At 40.4% G+C, this 24,037-nt stretch overlaps 2 protein-coding genes across 5 annotated transcripts; both read left to right on the forward strand.

Moving 5' to 3' along the window:
• The first annotated feature begins 57 nt into the window (after positions 1–57).
• On the forward strand, positions 58–7,717 carry LOC112559783 (sodium/bile acid cotransporter 7-B-like). Of its 4 annotated transcripts, none has more exons than XM_025231184.1 (11): positions 58–285; positions 670–752; positions 995–1,131; positions 1,540–1,615; positions 2,006–2,044; positions 2,759–2,794; positions 3,148–3,223; positions 4,058–4,157; positions 4,510–4,511; positions 4,890–5,040; positions 7,444–7,717. In XM_025231184.1, exons 1-7 carry the CDS (start codon positions 192–194, stop codon positions 3,160–3,162), a joined length of 480 nt encoding a protein of 159 aa, XP_025086969.1. In that variant the 5' UTR covers positions 58–191; the 3' UTR covers positions 3,163–3,223; positions 4,058–4,157; positions 4,510–4,511; positions 4,890–5,040; positions 7,444–7,717. The 4 variants fall into 4 exon arrangements, with proteins under 4 accessions (XP_025086969.1, XP_025086970.1, XP_025086968.1 ...); XM_025231185.1 differs by lacking the exon at positions 4,510–4,511 and adding an exon at positions 5,367–5,433; XM_025231183.1 differs by lacking the exon at positions 4,510–4,511.
• A 1,164-nt stretch (positions 7,718–8,881) lies between these two features.
• On the forward strand, positions 8,882–22,473 carry LOC112559782 (carbohydrate sulfotransferase 15-like). The gene is made up of 9 exons (XM_025231181.1): positions 8,882–9,203; positions 15,215–15,411; positions 17,198–17,821; positions 18,218–18,431; positions 18,729–18,830; positions 19,993–20,149; positions 20,655–20,817; positions 21,339–21,486; positions 21,794–22,473. The coding sequence occupies exons 2-9, from the start codon at positions 15,235–15,237 to the stop codon at positions 21,814–21,816; spliced, it is 1,608 nt and encodes a 535-aa protein (XP_025086966.1). The 5' UTR covers positions 8,882–9,203; positions 15,215–15,234; the 3' UTR covers positions 21,817–22,473.
• The last annotated feature ends 1,564 nt before the right edge of the window (positions 22,474–24,037 follow it).

Consider the following 24,037-nt stretch of genomic DNA (forward strand, 5'->3'; position numbering starts at 1 on the left):
ACTTTATTCTTGCGGAATAAAACATTTACTTTACACTTCCGGAAGACAAGACCGGAAGTGTGATTAGCAGACGACTTTCTTCCACTGCACCACGACTATCCCTTTACACAATAAGGCATGTGCCGCATGTTGTTTTAGGGAGCATTTTGTGTGCATGATGATAAAACAAACTAATCTGCTTAAGTTTAAAAATGCTCAGGGCGATAAAGAAGAACTGGTTCTTAGCTGGCGTCGTAGTTGCTATTATTCTCGCAAAATGGAAACCTTATGTTGGTGCCAAAGGAGGTAAACGATTTTTTTAACGCCTGAATCAAATTCTTGATCTGTAAAAACTAAACTCAGTACATATTGCAAACATAGCTTAATAAAATAAACTCAGAAAATGTTAACATTAAACATGCAAATCTTTTTTACATTTACCTGCTTAATTACTAGCCGCATAATATATATATATTTTAGTAAATATCATTATATATGTCTACTACATAACGTATTATCTATACATTAAAATTATCTTCCGTGGCCAACAAGCTAGAAATTATTAATTGTATTCTAAATAATGAAAACATAAAGTATTGTGATAATTATGTCTGCCATCATCATCATTTTCAGTAACAAATTTTTGTTGTTGTTAATAAAGATGCCATTTTGTTACCAATTTCATTTCAGGTCCTCTGAAGCCAGAAATTACTGTGAAGTACTTCGCAGTATCATTAATTTTTCTTGCAAGTGGACTATCCCTTGAAACCAAAGTCAGTTTCAGCCTTGTATACCATACTATGTTATCTGTATTAATAATCATAAAATGTTAAAATTACTTAAGATGAGTTTTATAAAACACTGAGAGTAGAGCTTGAATACTTACTACAGTTTTTTTTTTTTTTTTTAATTTTTGATTGCAGTAAGTGAGGCTGTCTCACCTTTGCCTACACATGCTCTTGCCCAATTATTCATGCTGTTAAAAAAAATAATTTTCTGTTATATATTCACTTAGGACCTCAGGAAAGCACTTCTTCAGGTGAACATTCACATCTTTGTCCAGTCTTTCACATTTATCTTCTTCCCCCTGTTTATCCATGTTGTTGTGAGAGTTCTGCAGCACACATCATATAATAAACATCTGTTGGATGGGTAAGTGTCTCATTTTTTTTAAACCTGACAAAAATGAGCTTGTGACCACCAGGCAGCATGTTAAAAAAAATATGATATTATGAAATATAGCATCCTAAATCCAGAATGAGCATAATGCCTTGACCTTGCTTAAAAGTACATTAAAAAAAATCTTTTATGTGATTTCCATGCATTACAACAAAACATAGTTTTTTTCCAGTATTTCCTTTTTATTTTATTTGCTAAGTAGTAAGAATTATAATGTTACCTTTGTAAATAAGTTTTGAATTGTTAATGTCAAACAGAATGTTAAAAAGGTGAAAAGAAGATGAAAGCACAACTCTAACAAATACATATGTGTGCTCAGTTTTCTTGTGACTGAAATTACTATTGAAGTTCATCAAAATGATCTCTTATTTGTTTTTGCAGTCTTACTGTATTAAGCTGTATGCCACCCCCTGTCTCTTCAGCAGTAATTTTGACCAAAGCTACAGGTGGAAATGAGGTGGAAAAATGCTTTTTTAAATAATAGAAAGATAAATATCTGTGACCTGTCCAGGTCATACAAACATATTTGTGTTTTATGAGATTGTGCATTTACTGTTATCTACTCTTTCCACCTCATTCTCTCCTCTTTTCTTGGATTTCTCTTTTCAACCTGACTGCCTATATCTTCCTTGAAATAGGTCAGAGATATAATTAATACATTGAAGTTCTGTTCTCCTTTTCTTATTCGGTTTTTCCCATTTCTTCCTTCCTCACTCTCTCTATCAAACATTCTCATACAGGAAATACCATTGTACGTTGCTGTATGGCTTTTGCTAATTACAGATATGGATGGAACAGCATTAAAATTATTGTAAAATGCAAAGTGAAGTTTTTTTTTTTTCTTCAGGCTGCAGCAATTTTTAACTCTGCATTTGGAAGCTTTTTGGTGAGCATAGTATGGTTAGATCCTTGTCATTGCATTTGCAATAATTAAAATAGTCTTCTATCTTGTTTTATGTCTTGTGTATTTTGGCTTATTTAACTCAGTCATGAAGTGCTAAACTGTCAGCTTTCAAAGGGTGTACCTTTCCTGCTGAGTAACAGCTAGTTGGGCATGCATTCATTTTGAATTTATATTCTTTTAAACTCAAGAACATTTGATTGCTTAAGGGAAGAAACTGCTGCATTCCAAAATGGGGTATATTCTCTGTAGTTACATCCCTTGAAATCTGCTGCTTGAAAAACCTCTGGATTGTCTTAATTTGATGGGATGGATCAACACATAACAAGTCTCAGATGTGAATGTTGACATCTTGCTGGATAGCACTAGCCTTAGAAATTTTCCTTTTCATATGCATCACAAACTTTGTGAAGGAGAGAGTAATTGAATGATTACAGTGAAGTGTAACTTATGAATGTACAGTATTACTTTTTATTTTCAGAAATATTATTTTTTATTAAATGATTGCAGATGAATTAATACCATGCTATGCTTTAAGGCCGTTCTTAACTGTGCAAGTATAGACAAACATTTGACCAAGTTTTCATATAACTGTCATGTGAAAACTTCATCAGACTTGTTTAAATATTCATATCAGAAGGACATTGACGCCTTTGACATGCTTACCTTTAATAAAAGAATGTCTGATTTAAACTTCAGGGCATATTTGTGACTCCTGCTCTTCTTCTTGCAACCGTAAGTATTTTTGAGTCTCTCACTGTCACATACTAGACAATTGTCCATTATGACTAAAACAGGACCAAAACAGGAATGTTGTAGAATTATAAACACCGTGGTCTATAGTCTACAGCAGTGATGCCCAACCTTTTTCGGCCTGCGGGCCATATCCATTTCGGACAGCCGTGTCATAAATTAGAGCGATACCATTTTTATAGAAACAAGTCTTACCATTAATTACCCGAAACCAACTTTGAATGTCTGGCTTCTGGAGGTTGGAAAAAGATTGTAGAAGGAATTGCCGATTTCCTGCACTGTGGGCAGGTTAGATATTTTTACTCAGCTGACTTTGACTGTTGTGCTGCCTCTAGCATGTGGACAAATGATGCGTACTATCAACAGACAATGGCTTCTCTCTGCAAACTTACCTGTTAGAGAGATGAGCAGGTTTGAAACTTCATTTCACAGTTCTTACACATTTTCATAAGAGTGGGGTAGACTGGAGTTTGTTTTGGCATTTTTTTTTCTAAGAGGATGTTGACGTACGTTTGGTGTACAGAGACTCTTATCTCTTTCTTTTAACTGCATATAAAATCTGACAAATGTATGTTTTGCATTATTCATCTTAATCCTCTTCACCCCCAGTAGAGCATAAGGCCACAACTGTTTTGCACGATAGAGAGGTAAGATATTTATTGTAGCCAAGTTTGATTTATTGCACATAGCATTTTGTTTCCTTGACTAGCCTTTCTCATCTCTCAACACCCAGCTGGCCATTGCTTTCTTGTCTCTGTCTGCTTATGCACCGCATGATTTAGCAAATGCTTCTTCTCCTTATCAGACTCCCAAGGTTTGGCATTGTCTGCCCCTTTCTCTTCAGACAGTCTACCTTTGAAGGTTTTAAGTCTGGTCTAAAAATCTAGCTCTTGAAGAAAGATCTTTTGTTGTCAAATATACTATTCTGCTCATTCCTCAGTTTTTAATCTTGATCCATGTTTGGTGGCTCATATTTCTTGAATAGTGACTGTTGGTTTAATGTAGAGTACATTGAACTTGCCTCCACATAGGTAAATACATGTTTTACAAATTCAATTATTATTAAATATTTCATGTTCATTAGAGACCACCAGTTTACAATGGACAGTACAAAGCTTCACTACTGGTCAGGAAGAGTTTGACCTTCTCTGTTTTGTTTCCTCAACCATTTCTGACAAGACTAGACTGCTAAGATACTTCACACTGGATCTCACATGGCATGTGATCCTTATCGGCATGTTTCAGTGGGGTCCTTCTCTTTATCATCTACAACGCATTTTGTGACACTTTCTCACAGCATGATGTCAAGTTGATCCAGCCAGCGTTATCATCATGGTGTTCATAGGTAAGAAGTCAAGGGGTTTATATAACATTGAATCACTTCACTCAACATAGTAAACTGTGTGTTCATATGGCTGTCATTCTCCCTGCCTATTCTATGATCAAAGGCAAATAAGGAGAATTTTCTCCTTTTGTAATATACAGTATTCATCAGATCTGAAGGTTTCCCCCCTCTCCTCCTCCACCCCACAACGTTTTTTTTTTTTCTCTTTAAATGCTTTAGAAGCTTTCAGCAGCAAAAATCATTTTTGTTTATTCAAAAATTTTATCTATTAAATGTGCACTTATGATAAAGTTGTGTGATGAACAATCTTTTAAGCTATGGATAAGTAGCATTTTCTTCTTTCTTCCTACAGTGGTATGTGTACAAGTTTGTCTGCTGTTTTTGGTTTTCTGTATCGCAACCAACACTTGGTTTGCATACAGACCTCCTGACGTTGTAGCTTTAATGTTTTGCTGCACACACAAATCGTTGACTTTGGGTAAGTAATCGAGTAAATGACTTTGTGTGAGTAAAAGGTTCTCTCTGTGTGTGTGCATGCATATGCATGTGAATTACTTTGTACTCAAGCATTTTCACCTGCATACAATGATGCAACAGATTCATTTGCCTATAGGTTTGTTCTTGTGCTATAGAGTGATGTCACACATAGTAAGTAATGTGCATCTGTGCACATGTATATATGTACATAGGGTCCACTTATAGTGTGGTGTCTGTGTGTTTGTGTGTCTGAAGGCATACCCATCCTCAGGATTGTCTTCAGCAAGCTTGATAGTTTGTCAGTCCTGACAATTCCTTTGCTCATCTACAATCCCACTCAGATTCTTCTTGGTGGATTGCTAGCTCCCATGCTGGCTAGCTGGCTCTCAACCACTTCCAAATACCGGTTTGTTGTCTGCCTAAAGGCTTTGTTATCATTGTTTTTTGTCTCTCTACGTTTCTATATTTTTTTCTAAATAATCCTGTTTTGTACAGTTTTTATATATATCTTTTTAATTTTGTAAAAGCATCCATCTGTAAGAAACCGTGTGTATATGCATGTTGTTTGTGTTTATCTGTTCATGTGTGTTTAAGTATGTGCCTGCATATCTATTTGTCCTGTGATAATATGTGAAAAAAGATAGAAAATACAAAGAAGAAATATCATTTGATGTATACGATATAAACATGAATAGTTGACTTAAAACATGCTTGTTCCTGATTATGTGGAAGATCCAAGCACAGCACACTGGCAAAGTACAACAGAACATACAAAAAGAAGTAAACAAATAAAGAAAAAGTAAGTAAGATGAAGAATTGAGGAAATGGGGATGAATGAGTAGAGATGATGGATAACAGAAGGCTAGTTAGCAGAAGCTGGTAGAATTAAAGTGTTTATACCCAGCTTGGCTGCAGAAAGGGAATACAAGGCCCAAAGAGATAGAGACAAATATAAGGATATGACTCCAAATATATGGATCCACAAAAGAAAACAAGTGCAACGCAAACTTTTCAATCCTTTTAGAGGGGACAGAAAGTCAGCGCATGCAATAGAAAGAGACCTCTGGAAAACTGCATAGGGGTGAAGCTGTAAAGTCACTGTTAACTCAGTCTAGCTACATCTCAGTGTTAACTTTATCTAGCTATATCTAGGCATTAACTCTAGCTATATCTCAGTCCTCGCAAGGGTGGGTTTTTAGGGGCAAGAGAATGCTGGACCTACAATAGTGCTGTAATGCCTGTTGTTAATGTTTATAAATACCTAGGATTGTTGTTTTACAGCGGTATGTCAAGACTTGGCAAATAGAGGAAAGAAAGGTTTATTTTTAATAACGAAAATTCTAGGATCGTATAATAATACCAGTTCAGATGTAGTTTTGGTATACAAGTTCAGCCTGTGTTAAAATATGGTACAGAACTATGGGAATTAGACAAGGCATCTCAATATTGTGAAGAAGTTTACCTTTTTAGCATTTTACATTTCTCGGGGTTAATCGCACTCCAAATGATCTAGTTTTTGTTGAATTACAGATACCCAATAACAGTAAATTCAGTGACAAGAAGTATTCATTACTGGTTGAAATTTGTAAGAATGAATGATCATAGGTTGTCATGTAAAGTTTACAGAATGCATTTTGATTTAGATGTAAAGGGAAAAATAAATTGGATATCTAATATAAGAATAAAGTTATTTTCACTCGGATTTGACTTTGTCCGGATGAGTCAGCATGCAAGTTTATAGGCAAATTAAAAGAACGACAGGTTTTGTGTAGATGGCAGGAATGGGAAGATCATATTCATAGTAAAATCAAATCAAACTTTATTGTCTGCCCGAGGAAGTCCAAGACATAATTTTTTTTTTTTTGTTCACAAGCCCAACCACATATACAAACATAATATGAGCATGACGCAACATATTTGCCAGACATACCCATACAAGACATTCAACACACACACACCTGCACCTTCTCTCACATACATGTGAAATCTCCTAAAGGAGGATGCCAGATAGTATGGCAGCCCTACGAGTCTTTGTGCTTCTTATTCAGGATGGTGATTGCTGCTGGCACGAAGGACCTCTGGTAGGCAGTATTTTTGCATAGGTGGCACTTTTTAGCGCTGCCCAAGGGCAACAGCTGAAATTAAGGATGTAGCATAATTAGAGGTTTTCTTTTTATTCTACTAATGGGTTCTTAGGCATTGTAAGAAATATTTGAAAATGAATTTAGAGTACTATTTGCTGACAGTCTTGGCTAAATTTAGAGTAGGTGTGTCCAGTTCATTATTTTCAATATAGAAAACACACTGCACATGACCTGCTGTGTCCATTATGTAAACTACATGAAGAAGACGAAGTTCACTTGTTCTTTGCTGTAAAGCCTTACAGCGTCTCAGAGTAGGATTTATACAAAGAAAATGTTACATAAATCCAAATACTTTTAAAATGAGTTCTATTGGTTGCAACAAATGAAAACATTGTAAAGAACTTAGCATTATATCTTTTCTACCACGAGAACAAGGGGCACGACTGGTCTTCAAGCTTTCAAGAACGCAGGTAGAAATACCAGCCAGGACAATCGAGATTGTAGAAAAATAGATAATGAGTTTTCAAATATCTTCAGTTTTTTTAGTTAGGTCTGTGGCTGATCTTTAGAAGCTTAGGTGAGTGTTTCTATGGAAGGTAGTGTTGATGTTTCAAAAGACCCAGATGCTTATGTTGTCCATAGCTTGATGTTAATATCTGTCTCACCATCCTTTATCTTAAGCTTATTTTCTGTAACTGATAAAATTTATATGGTTTCTTATTCAGATCTCGCAAGTCTGGGTTCTACTCCGTGTGACCAAATCTCATGCAACCACCGTGACAACCACGCCTGCAGATTATCTTCAAAGTCGTTCCCTAAGTGCTCAGCATATCTGCCCTTACTCAAAGAAGCTGTGACAGAAGTTGTCAAAGTTTTTACGAGAGGTCACAGAGTCAGAAAAAAATAACGCAACTTTTATTTATATGATATTCTATTTTCATTGCGATTTTATAATCATGTTCTTTTCTGGCTATTAAACAATAGCGGTTGATTGGCCAATTATTATTGTTTCTTAATTGATCATTCTGTTGGAAAGTGCCTTCTGAGATTGTTGTTGCTGTTGTTTCTGTGGGAGTTTTAAGTAAGTGCTTTTATATATGTGTGAATATCATGTGCTTTCAGACATGTGTGAATTTTATGTGTAGTCTATAGTTGCTGTTCTTACTATTACCGTAGAAGACGAACTTAATTTATTTGCCAAATGACATATTGCAAGATGAACGCCTTAATGACGGCTCCCGCCACTTGACATTTACATCAGACACAGACGACACTGTACGCACTACTTTATGTAGACCTAAAAATGAAATGCATAAGAAAATGAAAAAGTAAATGCCTTTCACTGCGCCCGGACACTAGCCGCATTACCCTTCCACACACACACACACACAAATACATACGCCCTCTCTCTCACACACACACATGCACAATATACTAACCATACATGTTTCCCCACTGCATACATATACCCAAACGCGTATGGACACATGCTGCCTAATGTAGTGTCAACAGAAACTCAACTGAAGGTGTGTTTAAACGGACCATCAGCGGAGGTTAGAGGGAGGGAGGTGCTTCTAATCCCGTTCTTAAGACATCTTCCATAATTGCTTGTGTCAGTTATTTCCAGAGACCTTCGTGAGAAGCTCGCTGTACGCTGTTGCGGAAGAGTACCAGCGTCATCTGTGACTTGCTCCCCAAGGCACCTGCAAGAAATCTTGGTGGTCTGGCACCAATCAAGCAAGATTTTGTACGATCCACGATACAATCAACAAATTATACCCATTTCTTCGTTGAATATGTACAATAAACAATGTACAAACTAGCAGAGCATCAACAGTGTGTACAGCTTTTATGGGAATGGCGCGAGTCATAGACATATATGGGAAGTGGTGTGAATCGTCGGTTAGAAACCCTACACAGAACAATCCATAACACATGATTAAACTGTTAAAAGGATATGTACACGTGAAACCACTCATCCTAACCGGAGTTTCTCTTTTTCCTCCCTCCTCCCCGCCTCCTTGCAGCTTTCTCCTCCATTTCCTCGCTTCCCTCCTTTTCTCCCTCGCCCTTTTTGTAACTTGCTGGGAGCAAATGATTCATTCGTGCGCATGCAAGCCAGAATGTACGGGCACAGTGGTTACCGGTTCCGGTAAGACATTTAATATCCGCAACACACGCACACGTTGCGCACGAAGCTCAAAAGCCCATCAGTTGGTGATCTACTTGTCTTGACGCACGTGACCTTTCACTGCCCGCGTGCTCACGCGCGAAGAGACGCTGCGCCTGAGTGTGTCTGGCAGCGTATAGGTATCGTCTACAGCAGCGAGAGAGACAGAGACTAGCCGGTATCCTCACAAACGGGGTTGCCGTCACTTCCTGTGTGGCCCTTCACTGCTGGTGTCTACCCGGTGTACAGGGATTTCACTGGCGGAGGGACACTGAGATCAGAGGAAGCCAACACCCGGCAACATGCATGCTACAGGTAAGCAGTCATCTCCTCTGTACCTGGCCGCAAGATGAGGTCTATCCACAGAGGAATCTTTCTTGCTCTCAGCTCCTGTTTCTCACGCAGCGGTAAGAAAGCAGGGAGAACTGAAAACTTATTTGTTTGATGTTTTTTGGTTTAACTTTAAGAATTCTCTTCACCATCGATTGTATTTGTTCGCGAAGATGAATATGAGATTTGCAGAGTAGCATTACGGATGGACCGCTGCAACACAAACAAAGAAAAGTATTTATTGCCACTGTAGGGTTGGGTTGAATAAGAGTCCGTATCTGCCAGTCATTCATAAAATCGCCCAGAAGCTTCTGAGCTACAAACTCTTAGTACAGCCAACATTTTTATGCATGAAAAAGGAGGTGCCGACTCAATCGAACACGGTGTTATTTCTCTCAGACTCACTGGCAGCAGTTCAATTCCATGGATTAAAATGGGCGACAGAAAGATTACACTAGGCACAAGACAGACTACTATAACGAGGGACGGTTCACCAGGTATCGCCGGATTGGTCCCCGAGATATCCACCGCAAAGATATCTGGGGACCGCTTGACCTGTCGCACATAAAGTCGCTCATCTATTACAGAGCGGAATGAAAGAAAAGACAAAGAATAAGAAATGAGTAAAGCTGGGCACCTCGTTACCCGACGTAAACGGTTGCTCACCTTAACCGATATAATGGAAGCCACGTGCTCTTATTACAAAGGAGATAATTAAGGGTAAGAAGATATCTGGGAGCCACGTGCCCTTATTACAGAGGAGAATAGTTAAGGGTAAGAAGATAGCAGCAGATAAATAACACAAGACCACAATTCCTAACCCACAACACTACTTTATTAATTATGCTACAAACAATTCAACACAAAGGTTCCCTAACCTTAAGTAAAACCCTGCTTCTACAACCTAACTACCTTACTTTAAGAAGCTGACATCCTTACCCACCACCCATCCACCCAGCCTCCCCAGAGCAGCTGTCAGCACTCTCAACGTGCGTGATTGTTGTCGCTACATCTCTGTCTCTCCCGAGAGTGTAGAGTGAGCAAGCCACGTGTTTTTCCCAGCTTTTCTATCCTAGTTCCGGATCTGATGCTGCCTTTGACATGTGTGATGATGATTTATCGTGCTGAATGACCTGTCAGGGGAGATAACGCTTTGTGCGGCCAAGCCTGACACGTCACTTTTAATGTTCAGCGGCTTCAATCGTTAGAGAACTATTCTTTAAAATTAAAAAAATCAATGAACAAAGTCTTTTCTTGCCAGACTAGTTAAGATTGCCCATTACATCCGAAGTTCAGAGTTAAGATGCATCTTCGGGGTTATGAAGCGAGAGTAAGTCGTTTCCCCAGGGAAATTGAAAACTCAAGGAACAGCGACTCGTTTCCAAAGTTATAAAGCAGTGTCGATACCCTTGAGGACAGTTCATATTTCTTGACCCCAGACTATCTTTGCAACCACTTTATAACCAATGCTCTGGGGGCAAAAGAACATCTATGGGTGAACACCGCTTTATAACTTTGGAAACAAGACACTTATCCTTCACATCTACACCTTGTCCAAAGACAACCATTACCGTCGTTGCCCAGTTGGTCCCTTCTGAAAACCGTTTCCACCACGAGTGCACGAAAGAATTTTTTGCAGATTATTACGCCTGACCTGTTTGTTTATCAAAGAATTAATAACGATTTAATGCTTGTTATTTTTTTCTGAAGCGAGAAATGAAATGCGAAAAGGAAGAGGTTGGCCAAATTATTTTCAAATACAGTCACAATTTGAAGTCACGTAGTGCAATTGTAGAGGTTTGTTCCAGAAGAGGCGAGTAATTTGGTTGGAAGACTCCTGTAATAGAAAGGTACAGGTGAGAAGAACCGTTTTCCTGCCATGGTGTAAACAACAGAGATACGATGGCGCTTAACTCTCTTCTGGACAGGCAAGGGAGGAGTGCCGCACGTGCAGCAGTGTCTGCTGGGAAACCCATGCTATTGCGTGCGGGTCTGGCCATGTGCGTTCATCGAAAAGGAGGAAGCTGCATGAAAGTGATTAAGACCATTTGACACAGATTCTAGCCTGCGTGAAAGGTCGTTGTTTTCACAATGGCAGCGCGTGGGACCATGGGAACCGTAGCTAAGATGCACTTGAGTAGGCTTACGGTAACGACGCGGGTCGCTGTTGCAACATTGATCTGAGGTCAAGGCTAGAGATTACAACTAATGTCACGGCTAGAGTTTGGTCTGTGAACACACGTATGAGTTTTTTTTATTTCTTATTTTTTGCTCATTCTCTTTCTTGCTTTATTTCTTCTGCTGTCTTTGATACTGTCAGCAATATATTTCACTGTTACCATCATTTTACTCTGATGACTCTGTGCGGGATTACGTCCCACTTCTACTTCTTCCCTCACCCTCAGGGTGGAGTGGTTAAAAATATCATAACCTACAGAACGCTGGGGGTCGTAAGGAAATTCCCAAGCCATTTGCTGTCTTGATAGGTATGCGTACTCAGTGAAGTGTCTTTCCTTTGCGTTCTTTATTTTATCACCGCCATTTTGTGTGATTCTGTTTACCCAACCTCTTTCCCTCACCCCCGCGAGTATTCCCCTACGAGTCGTTTTTTTGGGGGGGTTTTTTAGGACCGTGTCCATTCTCTCTCTCTCTTCCTGCCGCCTTCCACCCCTGTACAATGTCAGGCACCCTTTCAGTAACTAGGTGAACTTCTGGCAGCGCCTGACAGGTACCGAGCTGAGTAGTGTGCGCGCCTTCATCCTCAAACAGTATTCTAACTACTCGGCTATCCTCTTCTCTTCCTTTCCCCTTCATATGTTATTCTTAGAACATCCAAAGTCTGGCTTTAATGGACTGTACTCGATTTCCATCCTGCACTTTCCATTTCAATTGCAGTTTGCCCCTATACTCCTAGTTGCAGCAGTAGGCTGCACACTTTTCAGTCGCTCAGATTCATGAGAGATGCCCGAGATTGGGTAGAGCCAGGTCAAGGCCTTTGGCCTGCGATTGTGCAGCTGTGTGGTGCAGCGCTGCACGTCTTTCCTTGGCAAGTTGGTTCTCTTTCTTTCTTAGCTCCCCTCCCCTCTCTCTAGTCTGTTTTATTTCTCTCTTTTTCTTCTACTTTTGGTTTTAGAGCTAGATATAGTATGATTTATCATATATTTACTTTATATTCTTCAATTCTAAAGTTATTACAAAGAAAATCTAATTTATTTGTAACATTCGCTGATCTCAAGAAAGCATTCAATTATGTTCTAAGGAACGGGAAGACTGCCGTGGGAGTGTTTATTTTAAAAGAATTTACCGACCTGTGTGAGAGATAAAGGGGAAATAACAAAGTATTTCTGTTATCCATATTTGGTTAAGTAAATCTGTCTTTGAATCTCATGATCCACATTTTTAATTAATAAACTTCCCTCAGAGATATCTTAATGCGATAAGAGCAGTTTACACCCTATTCTAAGTGCTTTTTATTTATTTTTACCTTTTTCTGGTAGCGCTGTTCTATTATGAACAACTTGATTGAAAAACTTTTAACTTGAAAGAAGTTAGAAACTAAGAAGTGAATGCAACCCCTGCCAGTGAAATATTCAGAGAAAAAGGATTCTTATTCGCCAACGATGTATGCTGCACGGATTCTGAAAATTATTCGCTTGTTATTGGAGTGTTAGGCGAAGGTTGACGCTAGACATATGCCTAGACATCATAGACATGTAAACAACATGGCCTGCGAACACGTTTTACGCCGCACCAGCAGCTGAAGTTATATCACGGCCGAGCAGCCGGTCTCGTAAACATCGCCACTTGCAGAAATAACAGCATGCCGGAGGTGAGATCTGAATACTGGACACCATGTCTTCACGAGGAACAGGTGTCGCTCCTTCTATGGTCAGAAGAAACAAGAGAAGTCGTAAGTTTAGCCGGTTGATGTTAGACAATAGCTTATATAAAGACAACTTGTATAAGTGTATAATAATAGCGGCTTTAACTGCTCATTAGCCTGTTTGTTTGGTTAAAACACATCCTGTACCTCTTGTCGGCTGAAGGAGGGGTATGTATTCTTGTGGAACAATTGTTAACGGCTTGAATCCGCTATTTTGCCAGATCACATGCAGAAACCGTGCAGAGTATTTTCTGCCTTCTTCTGTCTGTGCCTCCAGACATCTAAAAAACACTCCCATCCAAACTTTTTCCACTCAATACCCTTCCCATCCCACAGCGTTCCGAGAGTGGTACGCCGGTGGGTTTTTTGTTTTGTAAAGAACTGTGGGAGGGAGAACGCGGATGCAGCAGCCAGTCAACTGATAGAACTCTTTTTTTTTCCTTTTTTTTTCTTTTTTGAGATGAGACGGGGAAAGAGATAATCCTTGAAAATGCGACTACTTTATGTTTAACAAAAAAAAACAAAACAAAAAAAACTGCTTTTAATTTATTCTCTTTCATCGAAAGCAGGATATAGAAGCAAAACATATTCCATATTTGGAAGATAAGATAACCTCACCGATCCCTTTTCCCCTTCACCAACATCACGATCGTGTCCTGACTTTTTTCTGACTCCATACGGGGCTCTGTACTGCGCATGGCATCACGTAAACTGTTTTCCTACTTTTCCTGTAATTATTGTGTTATCGGATCGGTTTTATGGCCAGGCTCACAAGCAAATACTCATGGGATGTTCCCTTGCTTGGAGCACACTCGCCTTTTCTCTTCCGGTTGTCCTTGAGCCAGTAAAGATTGTACAGATGTGTTTTTTTCTCTCCGATGCAAATGTTATCTGGTATTAACGAAATGGTAATGTCATTCCCAGTTCCTGTTGTCGTTTGGAGTAGAAATCCGTGAGAGCAATGATGACTGCTGATAATGTCACCATCACTGCCAGACAGGTACATGGACTGCATGTAATTTATAAAATAAAGTTGCTGGCTGATACAAAGCGACTGTTCAGCGTTAAAGTTGTTAAAATATATCTGAAAGTTACATGGAAATATTCATATACATCCCTTCAGTTATGAAACAGCTGGAAGTTGTCAAAGCTTAACAGCGTTTCTCTCTTCTCTATACGTAAATCGAGGGTCGACCACACCTGACGAACTATGAATAGAGTGGTGAGGGGAGGGCTGTTAAAAGCAGTTACTGGCACACTTTAGTGCAAAACACTTTTCAAGTCTGTAGGGTTTAACTTTCATCAGAAAATATGTCTCCTAATCAGAAGAAATTTCCATGTCTGCACATCACGTGAATCAGTCTTGTCACTGCACGCAGAAACGAGGATGTTCTTCCATGTCTAACGAGCTTTTCTTTAATGATGAGAAAGGGTTTCCTAAGTTTTAGACCCTGAGCTTAAATGGATGGAAAGACTCATGGATGGTGCGCTTCTGCTTGAAGCCGATTAGACACCATAAAGAATAATTACAGCTTATTATCGTATTTTTCATTAACTGTAAACATCGTTTAAATGTAAACTTTTTTCGTTTTTGAACTGCTTCAGTTCAATGGTTTTAAAACAAAGAAGATACGTGTTAGCTTATTCATATTCTGTGTTAGTTAAAATGGCAGCGATGGAAACTGAGACAATCAGAAGCTATGTGAACACATTATGTGCGTGTAATGTACATTTTATTCACTCAGGTGAAAATCGTGATACTAGGGTAAGTGGAGAGAATGAATGTTACTGTTATTTAGTCATCTGACAATTAAAGAAACATCTTACCAGCATAAAACTCACATAAACATCTAAGAGTATTTCAGTATTCTGTTATCATGTAAGCATCTTCAAGTCGTTTCAATATCAATACATATAAATGCATTTAACTTTTATTTCAACATGGAATTCCTCTTTCCGAATGACGAAACTTTGTGTTTTGGGAATACGGGATTATCAATTTGCTGACTTGCATTCCTGTAGAGAGACAGTGTGTCTGTGTGTGTGTTCGTGCTCGTAATGCATGCGATGTTCGTTCGTGCGTATATCTCACTAACTCGGTTGTCATCGACAGAGGAACAGACATGAGTCGCCATGGTTGCCTCCTGGCCATGGGTCGAGGACTCTCACAGCATCCAGTACAAGGACGAGGAAGGGTCTTGTGGATCACGTGACCTACTACCCTCCAATGCCAGCAGCAATGCCAGGCGACAGGACACACCTCTGACGGATGTCGTGGCACTGAGGTGTCGATCATGTCTTCGGCGAAACGTAAGAAATACAGGAACTAAATGGAAATTCCCTAATAGTAAATTTAAAACAACTTCTCCTTCTTCTTCTTTTCCTCATCCTTCCTGCAGCACGTTAGACACGTGTTCACGATTACTTCTGTGTCGGGCTGTGAGATCGGAGATATTGTCAACGACACGATTATTCATGTTACAGCTTCAGTCAAGAATCCGCGTTTTGCTGATCTGCATTTTTCTAAAAACACAAATACCATTATTTTGCTGTGGCATTGCCCTCCCAGTTTCGTTCAACCTCATCCTCAACATGTACTCAGCATGTGTTGCCATGTTTTGTTGAAAGATACATTTCCATGGCTGTTTCCTCCGGGTTTAGAGAAACGACGATACGGAAATAAGAATTAGACCTCACAACTCCCACTGACTTTATTTCTTCTAGAAGAAAAAAAAAGTTGCCATTTAGTTCTATCGTTTATTCCTAACTGTTTATAGATAAACAGGACAGAACAACCCTGACATTTTAATTGGCTGTAAAAAGATTACAGATTGGGTCATAGTGCACTTGCTACGACAGGGAAATGGTGAGTTAATATGCTTACTTTTGTTTGTGCTTCTTAAGAATGCATCCATGTCTGCTTGACAGTGTGGGTTGGATGTGGTTACTGGTTCTGGGTGTGTGTAGGTGGGTTTGATAGTTGTGAGTGTAGAGTGTCAGCATGCGAAACTTTGACTAGGTTTTCCCGTTTTGAATGATGCTGCAACCGGATGTTGCAAGGTAAACTTGTTGCTGCACTCACGCTGCACGACCAGCAGACTTGGATCCGCTTTAATCTGACATCGCAAGTCCTTCGCCCTTGTGTCTGCTGATTTATTGCTCTGTTTACAGACCTTCACCAATACTTCCCCTTTGTAGCAACAAACCTGTAAAAGTCCTTTAAATCTGCCACACAACCCGAGTACTCGCTGGCTTCTGAGTTTCTACGCTCACTGTATGTGTGGCTACCACGCATGCGCGAACATGCGCACGTACATGCAGTAATTATTCGTTCACGCCAGTGGTTATTTGTTCTGGTTAAGACGAAATGATCAGATGATGCTAACAAGAATAAGAATTACAAAATAAGAACAAGAGTTAAACATGCCTGTTCTGTTTTAGCCTGCGCGTGGGTCGGGACAAAGAAAACAATGTAAATAAAAAAATTAAAAGTCATAAATAAAGTAAGTAAATAAAACTTGAAAAACAATCCATAAAGACAAAAGATGAAAAACCGAAAGTGAAAAAAAAAAAGAAGAAAAAAATACGAAGACAAAAGCAGAAGAGGAACATAAGATGGTAAGGTATAGGAGAAGAAAACCAACATTAATGAGAGAGACTAGTGGGGAAAATGCGTCTTTCAGACGTAGTTTAAATTTGCTTGCTCAACCTGTATGAAGGGACCTGACTAGGAAGAGGCAGAAGCGGTGTCCAAACTGTTCACATCTAATATGTGGGCCAAAGATAAAAGCAGGAAGGTAGGTATCTGGCTTTCGTTGAGCTTTAACAGCTCAGACCATATCACTGATACAAGGCCAGGATCCCATGCTGACACAGATGTCGTGTAAGCAAGTCCAGCACAAACCGGCCGCCATTGCATCTGAGGGAGATAATACCTGGGTTACAAGGTAAAACACCAATTCCCACTAACCCTAGCCCCGTGGACATAAAGGTCACTAATTTATCAGACGACAATCAAAGGTTGGGGGACTAATTTGATTTGACATCGTGATTCGTTCGGAATTTGACTTTAACGTGCCGATGTCTGCTGTTCCAGAGAGCGCGCCTGGTACTGCACGTGCGCCACGGCAGACGATTGTTGCCATGCCTGACGCTCATCGTCTCTGGGCTGCTGCTGACGTTCCTGCTGAGAACAGCTGGACATACTGCACACCTGTCTCTGCAGTACCGCGACACCTGGACAACACCAGACCTCCAAGGGGTCAAGGGCCGCGATTACCACGATGAGAATTCCGATGTTCCTCTGTTTGAAGATCTTGGCGACAAGAAGACATTGCCAGTTGATGACAAGCTCGAAACAGAGCATAGCAAAGACAGCAGAGAGCAAAAATCGGACGAAGGCAGCAGATTCGTGGAGACTCTGGCAGACGACACTGGCCACTCGAGCGTCCGAGAGACGAACCGTGTTGAAGTCTTCGCAAGCAACGATGATGGCGCGAGGGAGTATTATGAAGACAAGCCGTCTGTGGACGCGGCAAGGAGGAGAAGCGAGCAGTTTGAATACGACAGGCGGGTGCTGGAGCATCTGCACACACTGCACGTGGGAGGTGAGGTGGTTGCCGGTGATGGGGGAAGCGACGGTGGCGCCGACTACCTGATGCCGCCGTGCGACGGACCGGACTTAGCAGACGTGAGGCCGAACCCTCGCTACGGATTTGTGGTGAGAACGAGGCTCATGAGGCAGAGCGTGTGCAGGAGGGAAAGGGGTGGCTGGCTGAGGCGAGTACAGAAAGCAAGAGATGGAGAGGAGAAAGAGAGTGGTAGACTGTAAGAAACTTGTGTAATAGCAATAATAATTATGTATGAGCGAATGTGACAGGCTTACCAAACATTAGCAAAGATCATAGCCTGGCTGTGGTTGGAGATTATTATTATTAAGATACTTGGAAATATTTATCATTCATGCATATTCTCATAGTGAAGTTACAGAATGTGGTGCCTTTTTATTTGATATGAATGTGTAATGGTAATTGATAAAGATGAGAGATTATTAATCATAAATTCATAAAATACATGGCGTGTAAGAAAATTAACCACCTCCGTATTGGCATTTAAGGGACCATTCCGTTACCTGGCGAATTACAAGAATCCTTGCTGGAAGGAACCACGTGCTGGCCACGTACCCACAATACGTTGCGTGCCCTACTTTTACCTGGTGGGAGCACCCAAGGCAGGGACTACTGACCTGTACCGTCGACTGACCAGACACCCCGAAGTGGTTATGCCACGCTCTAAGGAAACCCGATGGTTCGACAGATATAGGTTTAACGGTCAGAGTCCAGTGTGGATATATTTTTTATTGTACTTTTTTTACATTCTCTTACTCTTTATGCATTTATCTAGTGTTTTGATTTTTCTTTGTTCTTCTTTGGTCCTTGACAGATTTTTGGTCAACTAACTTAGCCTATCGGCAGACAAATATTAATAAAAAAAAAAACAAGCTGCAGTTGTACATCTAAATATGCAAACATTTACTCTGCCTGTTTGAAACTATTTTTAAAACATCGTTGATATCATTCTTATAAAATAGTTAATAATACCTAATTACTTGATGGTTTTTTGTTCAGGTAAATCAGACATTTCGTACTTCCTAAAGAATTTTGAGAATGCATCAAGCGTCATCTACCGCACACTAGAAAAGGGAAGCAATTTTCACAGACTGATAGTAGGTGAGTCATCTAAACACCTGATGTTTGACACGAACCTGTTTGACACGACGACGCTCAAGACCTCATTAAAGAACCTTTGGAGAGAGGAGTGATTTTAACTGAACATGGTCTGGCTGTGTGTCGTGAAACTAATTTTAAACAAACCTAATTGCACGAGCAAGCAACTAGAGGTTGCAAGGCTGGGGGATATTGTAAGGTAGATAAATATATCATAATAAGCCATGTCTTTCATTTTTGATAATCCCCCTACTCTCTTTTCACTTCTTACAAATGGGGCCATCGGGCCGCCCTAAAGATCCACTCCTTTGTTATAAGCCCTTGACTAAACTCTTAGACATTCTTTAGATAATATTTGAAAAAAAACTCTGTAGTCGTTGAAATGTTGGCCACGTAGTAACTACTTTGCAAGTATTCTCAAGTCAGATGTAAGGATGACAGCATCGAGGACTTACTGCCGTTTAGCCAGAAACTGACAAGTCAAAGCTGGATAAAGTTTGACAAAACCTCTCAAAGTGCAAGGAATTTTGCTAAAACTAGACAATCTCTTCAAAATGTTTAGCTGTCCCTTGCCATCCACTAAAGATTGGCATTTGGCACCAGAGTGTTAAAGGATCAGAAAAGTTTCTGAATGAAAGACAAGACTCTCCTGACTTCTTACTTTATAAACAACAAATGCCAACTCTCGATTTCAGACTACAAAAGTGTAATGTGCTGTCGAGTGACAAAAAAAAAAAAAAAAAAAAAAAAAAAAAAAAAAAAAAAAAAAAGAAAAAAGAAATAAAATGAAGGTTTCTAGACTATTCATTTCTCTCCGTTTTTAAACATTAATGACTGCAATAATGCAATCTATAAGGCTTAAGAAGAATTGATGAAATGAGTTAATTATCTATGAAACAAATCATTATTTTTAGTTCTAACTCATCCATTCAACTCATACTCACGTAGCAGAGATATTTATTCCTATGTATGTAGTCTACAGATAAAACAGAATGGAATTTCTTTGTCACTGTGTGTGTGAGCGATGGACAGAATAACTGTTCTCTTTGTATGATTGGCTGTTCGCTGTCACGTGACACTAAGGTTGAAGGTGAATGTTCTCGCGTTGCCATCTCCATGGCGTTGTACACGACAGATTGCCAGTGGTTGTGGTGGTGATTTGCAGGGGATGGCTCACCCTCATATTTTTTCGACAATCGTCACTGGCCGCTGATACCAGGCAACGAGAGGTGCACGGAGCCTCGCGTCACTGTAGCCAGCCACATCCATCACCTGTACCCCAAGGCCAAGATCATCCTCATCCTCAGGAACCCCGTGGACAGGTGGGTGTAAGGGGGACTGTCTCCTGGTCTGCACAACTGTGGTAAACAAACTGGTGCCAGCTCTTAGTCCAAATCAGTTTTACCTTTTTTTTTGTTTTTCGTGTTTGTGCTAGAAGTGTTTGTCATCTGGTAATACTGTTTGTAAACAAGTGGTTAACGGTCAACATTTAACTGTTACATCTTTTTACTTCGTCCTTACCTTCTTTTCTTTGTTCTCACTTCCCCGCTTCTTACTTGAATGTAACCCTAACCCTACCTCAGCGTTGGTTGCCTCTGTCCAACCTGTTAACCACCATGTTCAGAAGCTAGAAGCAAAACTGAAGAGCTCAGTAATAAGTTCAAAATAAAGTTCAAGCGAAAAGACAACACTTCGATGCAAACCACGTGGAGAGAGGGATAGTGTGTGTGTGCCCGTGTGCAGACTAGTGTTGGATCCTTAGTTAACGAAAGCTTTGATGATGGAGATGAAAAGTCTTCATCTAAAGACATATCTGTGTGTCTACAGGCTGTACTCGAGCTACCTGTACAATCATGCCAAGGTGGGCGCTGTCAGCAGCATCGCTTTTGACGAGTACGTGCGCGACGCCATCAACATCTACACCGACTGCTTCAGCCAGCACTCGCTCCGCTACTGCGCCAACAACGCCACCGTCTTCAGACGAGCCAAGGTGAGCACACAGACCTGCTTTTATCGCTCTTGGCACGAAGCAGTGTGCCGAGGGCTTGTTTTTTTTTTTTCTTTTCGACTGAATGATAATGTCATTCATTCATCACCGTACAAAGACATGCATGTTGTCTTTCATACACGCGGACACACACGCACGCACGCATGCACTTACACAACACTCAGGCACACGTGAAGTAATGTGAGATTACATTCCCAGACATACCACATAACACAAAAAATGCACAGAAGAAAAGCTGGAAGCTTCACCTGTCGACAGTAAAGCAAGACTTGCATGCAAAATGGTTTGGCGAACATTCTAGCTCCATTCCAGTAATGGTCTGTTTACTTCAATACGTGTACTGTATGTGCTGAAAATAAAATGTGATGACTAGCTGCTGCATCTTGACTGCACTGCAATGTACTGCTGTGTACCCGTACCCGACACTGATGGTTCATGCGCACCGAGACTCGCCAAACCCCAGGAAGCTTTCTTGGCAATAAGTCATCTTGTTTTTCTCGCAGGTGATGCTGATAGTAAGCCTGTACATTGTATTCATACGCGATTGGCTGACACTGTTTCCAAGGGAACAAATTCTTATCCTGACCACTGAGAAATATCACAGGGACATGTCCGCACAGCTTCAACGGGTATTCTCATTTTTAGGCTTACGTGAGTATATTCTTTGTCTCCCGTCTCCCCTTCCCATGCACTCCTCACCTCCAGGGTTCGGGTGCAGTCATGTTAGATGGATTCTTACGGAAAACAAAGACAACTGATGACGATGATAATATGTCCATGTTTTATATCGTGCATTAAGCTACTTAAAATTCTCACGGAAAACAAAGACAACTGAAAATTTTGAAATGATATATCTAACTGTATGTTTTATATCGTGCATTAAGATAGTTAAAACAAGGCATAAACAGAATTTATCGGTTGCTATGCACCTGATTTCTGACTTCACCTTTCACCTCAGGGAACTTGAGGAAGAGGAGATAAGTCAGATCGTCCATGACGACGTGTTTAACAAGGGACAGCACTACTCGAAAGGGGGACCGATCCTATCTCGTACCCGCCTTCTTCTGCAGGCTTTCTTCAGGCCTTACAACGAGCAGCTAGCAAGCATGATGAACGATCCTGACCTGCTCTGGCTCTGAAGATGATGCTGTCTGTCTTACAGTCTCGTTACATATGATCTGGCAGGGCTTGAAAAAACAAACACACACACACGCACAAACCCACAAAAAATAAAAATGAACCGATGGGAATGGATGTTCGTGTTATAGGGAAACAAATGTCACACGGCTTACTTCTTACCTAAATACAAGTGCTTCGAAGAGACACTTTTGTTTGAGGGCAAACCAGTACATATCATTTCAGCGTCTCAACCAACCTCTGTGTGTGTCTGCGCGCGTGCTTGTATGTGTGTGTGTGTGAGAGAGAGAGAGAGTGTGTGTGAATCTCTTATTTGTGTTTATTTTCCTTTCTTTTTACCAAAGGTTAACCTGTACCGTGGAAGTACCTCCTTGTTAACTGATTTTGAAATAAGTATTTTTACTGCTTAATAAACACCGGAATGTGAGATGTGTTTAGCGTCCAAGGAGCAACAGTGTTTGGTGGCCTTCGGTGGAATTAAAATTTGCTTTTGAGATCTTATTACTTATTCGTCAGCTTCAAAGAAGTCTTTTACCATTTTGTCTGAAATATTTGCTAATGTTTGATCATGACTTTTTTATTTGCTAAAGAATTATTTCTGCGAAGAAGAAGCAATTTATTAGAACCGCTTGTCATTTTTCTGAGTTATTTGCTAATGTTCCATCAGGACTATTTAAATCCGCAAAAAATATTTTTTGGAAGAAGATACAATTTATTAGAGCTGAGTGCACTCTGTGTATGATTACAAAGAGCAGTGCTGTATGAGGCCATTACGGCCCCTTGTCCCTAAGACTAGTCGTGGTTTATCTCCCCTGGGCCGCAGTGCCATGGAGTATGTAAATCACATTCGTTGTGTCAATTCTAAACATTGCATTGCCAACTAGATTTCACTTCTGAAAGTTAGGTTTCTCTTCAGCTGGCCAACTCTCTAAAAAAAAAAAAAAGGTAAAGAATTGCTGGGAGATCCTTTATTCCACAGATGTGATTTCGGTCTGGAAAGACGTGGCACTAATGAGCTGCGTTTAGCCGCCTGTGTCATCTAATTCGCCGCTAGTCCGTTGTGACTCACAACACGACGCCGGCGACAGTCATTAGCATTCTTCTTCTCTAGTCGCAATGTGAAATGTCTGTGAGAACCGTTGGCGCCAAACGTGGAATGTGTAACAGATTTTGCTGCCTCTCAAATTATGTATGAGTGCATCTATGTAGACGTGTGTATGTGAATAAAAGTAGAAATATAGATGGAGAGGTGAAAGAAGAAAGAAATGACATGAGGGGTAGAGAAATAAAGAAAAGAAAGGAGAAATGAAAGTATTGTGATGTTTCTTATTTACAAAACAAGAAGGATAAGAGTTTTGCTGACAGTTTTACCACTCTGTAGAAAACTACCATTTCGGGTGGAAATTTGTAAGAACTGAGACCCAGACTGACAGAAGAACAAGAAGTACAGCTCACAGAAATAGACCCAAACCTCCAAATGGAAAGAGCAAACGAAATTACGAGTTGCACGCCTTATTTGTGGCTGTGCTCGGGAAGATATCCCTCGACGCCTGTTAGTTTGTCGCTGCTGTCCCCCTGCTTGCCGCCTTCTCCATTGCCCGCCACGGGTCGTCGCACATCCAATACAAAGACCATTTTCCTCCCGACTTGGAGGTCTTCCCTCTCGTCTACCTCACCTCCGCTGCTGCACACGCATGCCTGGTCAGTCATCGGCCTCAGGGGGGAAAACACTGTCTAATGGCCGGACACTCAGGCTAGGGTGGAGGGGAGAAGGGGAGAAAGGTCGATCCGAACTTCCAATCGTCTCTAATCTTTTTTTCTGGTGTGTGATGTGGGCCGTTGTTTTCTGCAAAAGGGTTGCTGGGGGCAACGCCACGTTCAGTCGCAGGTTTCGCGGTGGCTAGACGAGCGCTGGACATGGTCTGACCACAACATCGATGTGAAGAGAGACGAGTCAGCACATGCGATTAAACTTACAGAAAACCTCGTGATGGGTCTGATGTGGGCTGACATAATTCTCAAGTGAGGAAAAAAGAAGAATGTTAAGAATGTCCATAGGTAGTAA

Source organism: Pomacea canaliculata, linkage group LG3 (assembly GCF_003073045.1).
Source record: "Pomacea canaliculata isolate SZHN2017 linkage group LG3, ASM307304v1, whole genome shotgun sequence".
Classification (NCBI taxonomy): domain Eukaryota; kingdom Metazoa; phylum Mollusca; class Gastropoda; order Architaenioglossa; family Ampullariidae; genus Pomacea; species Pomacea canaliculata.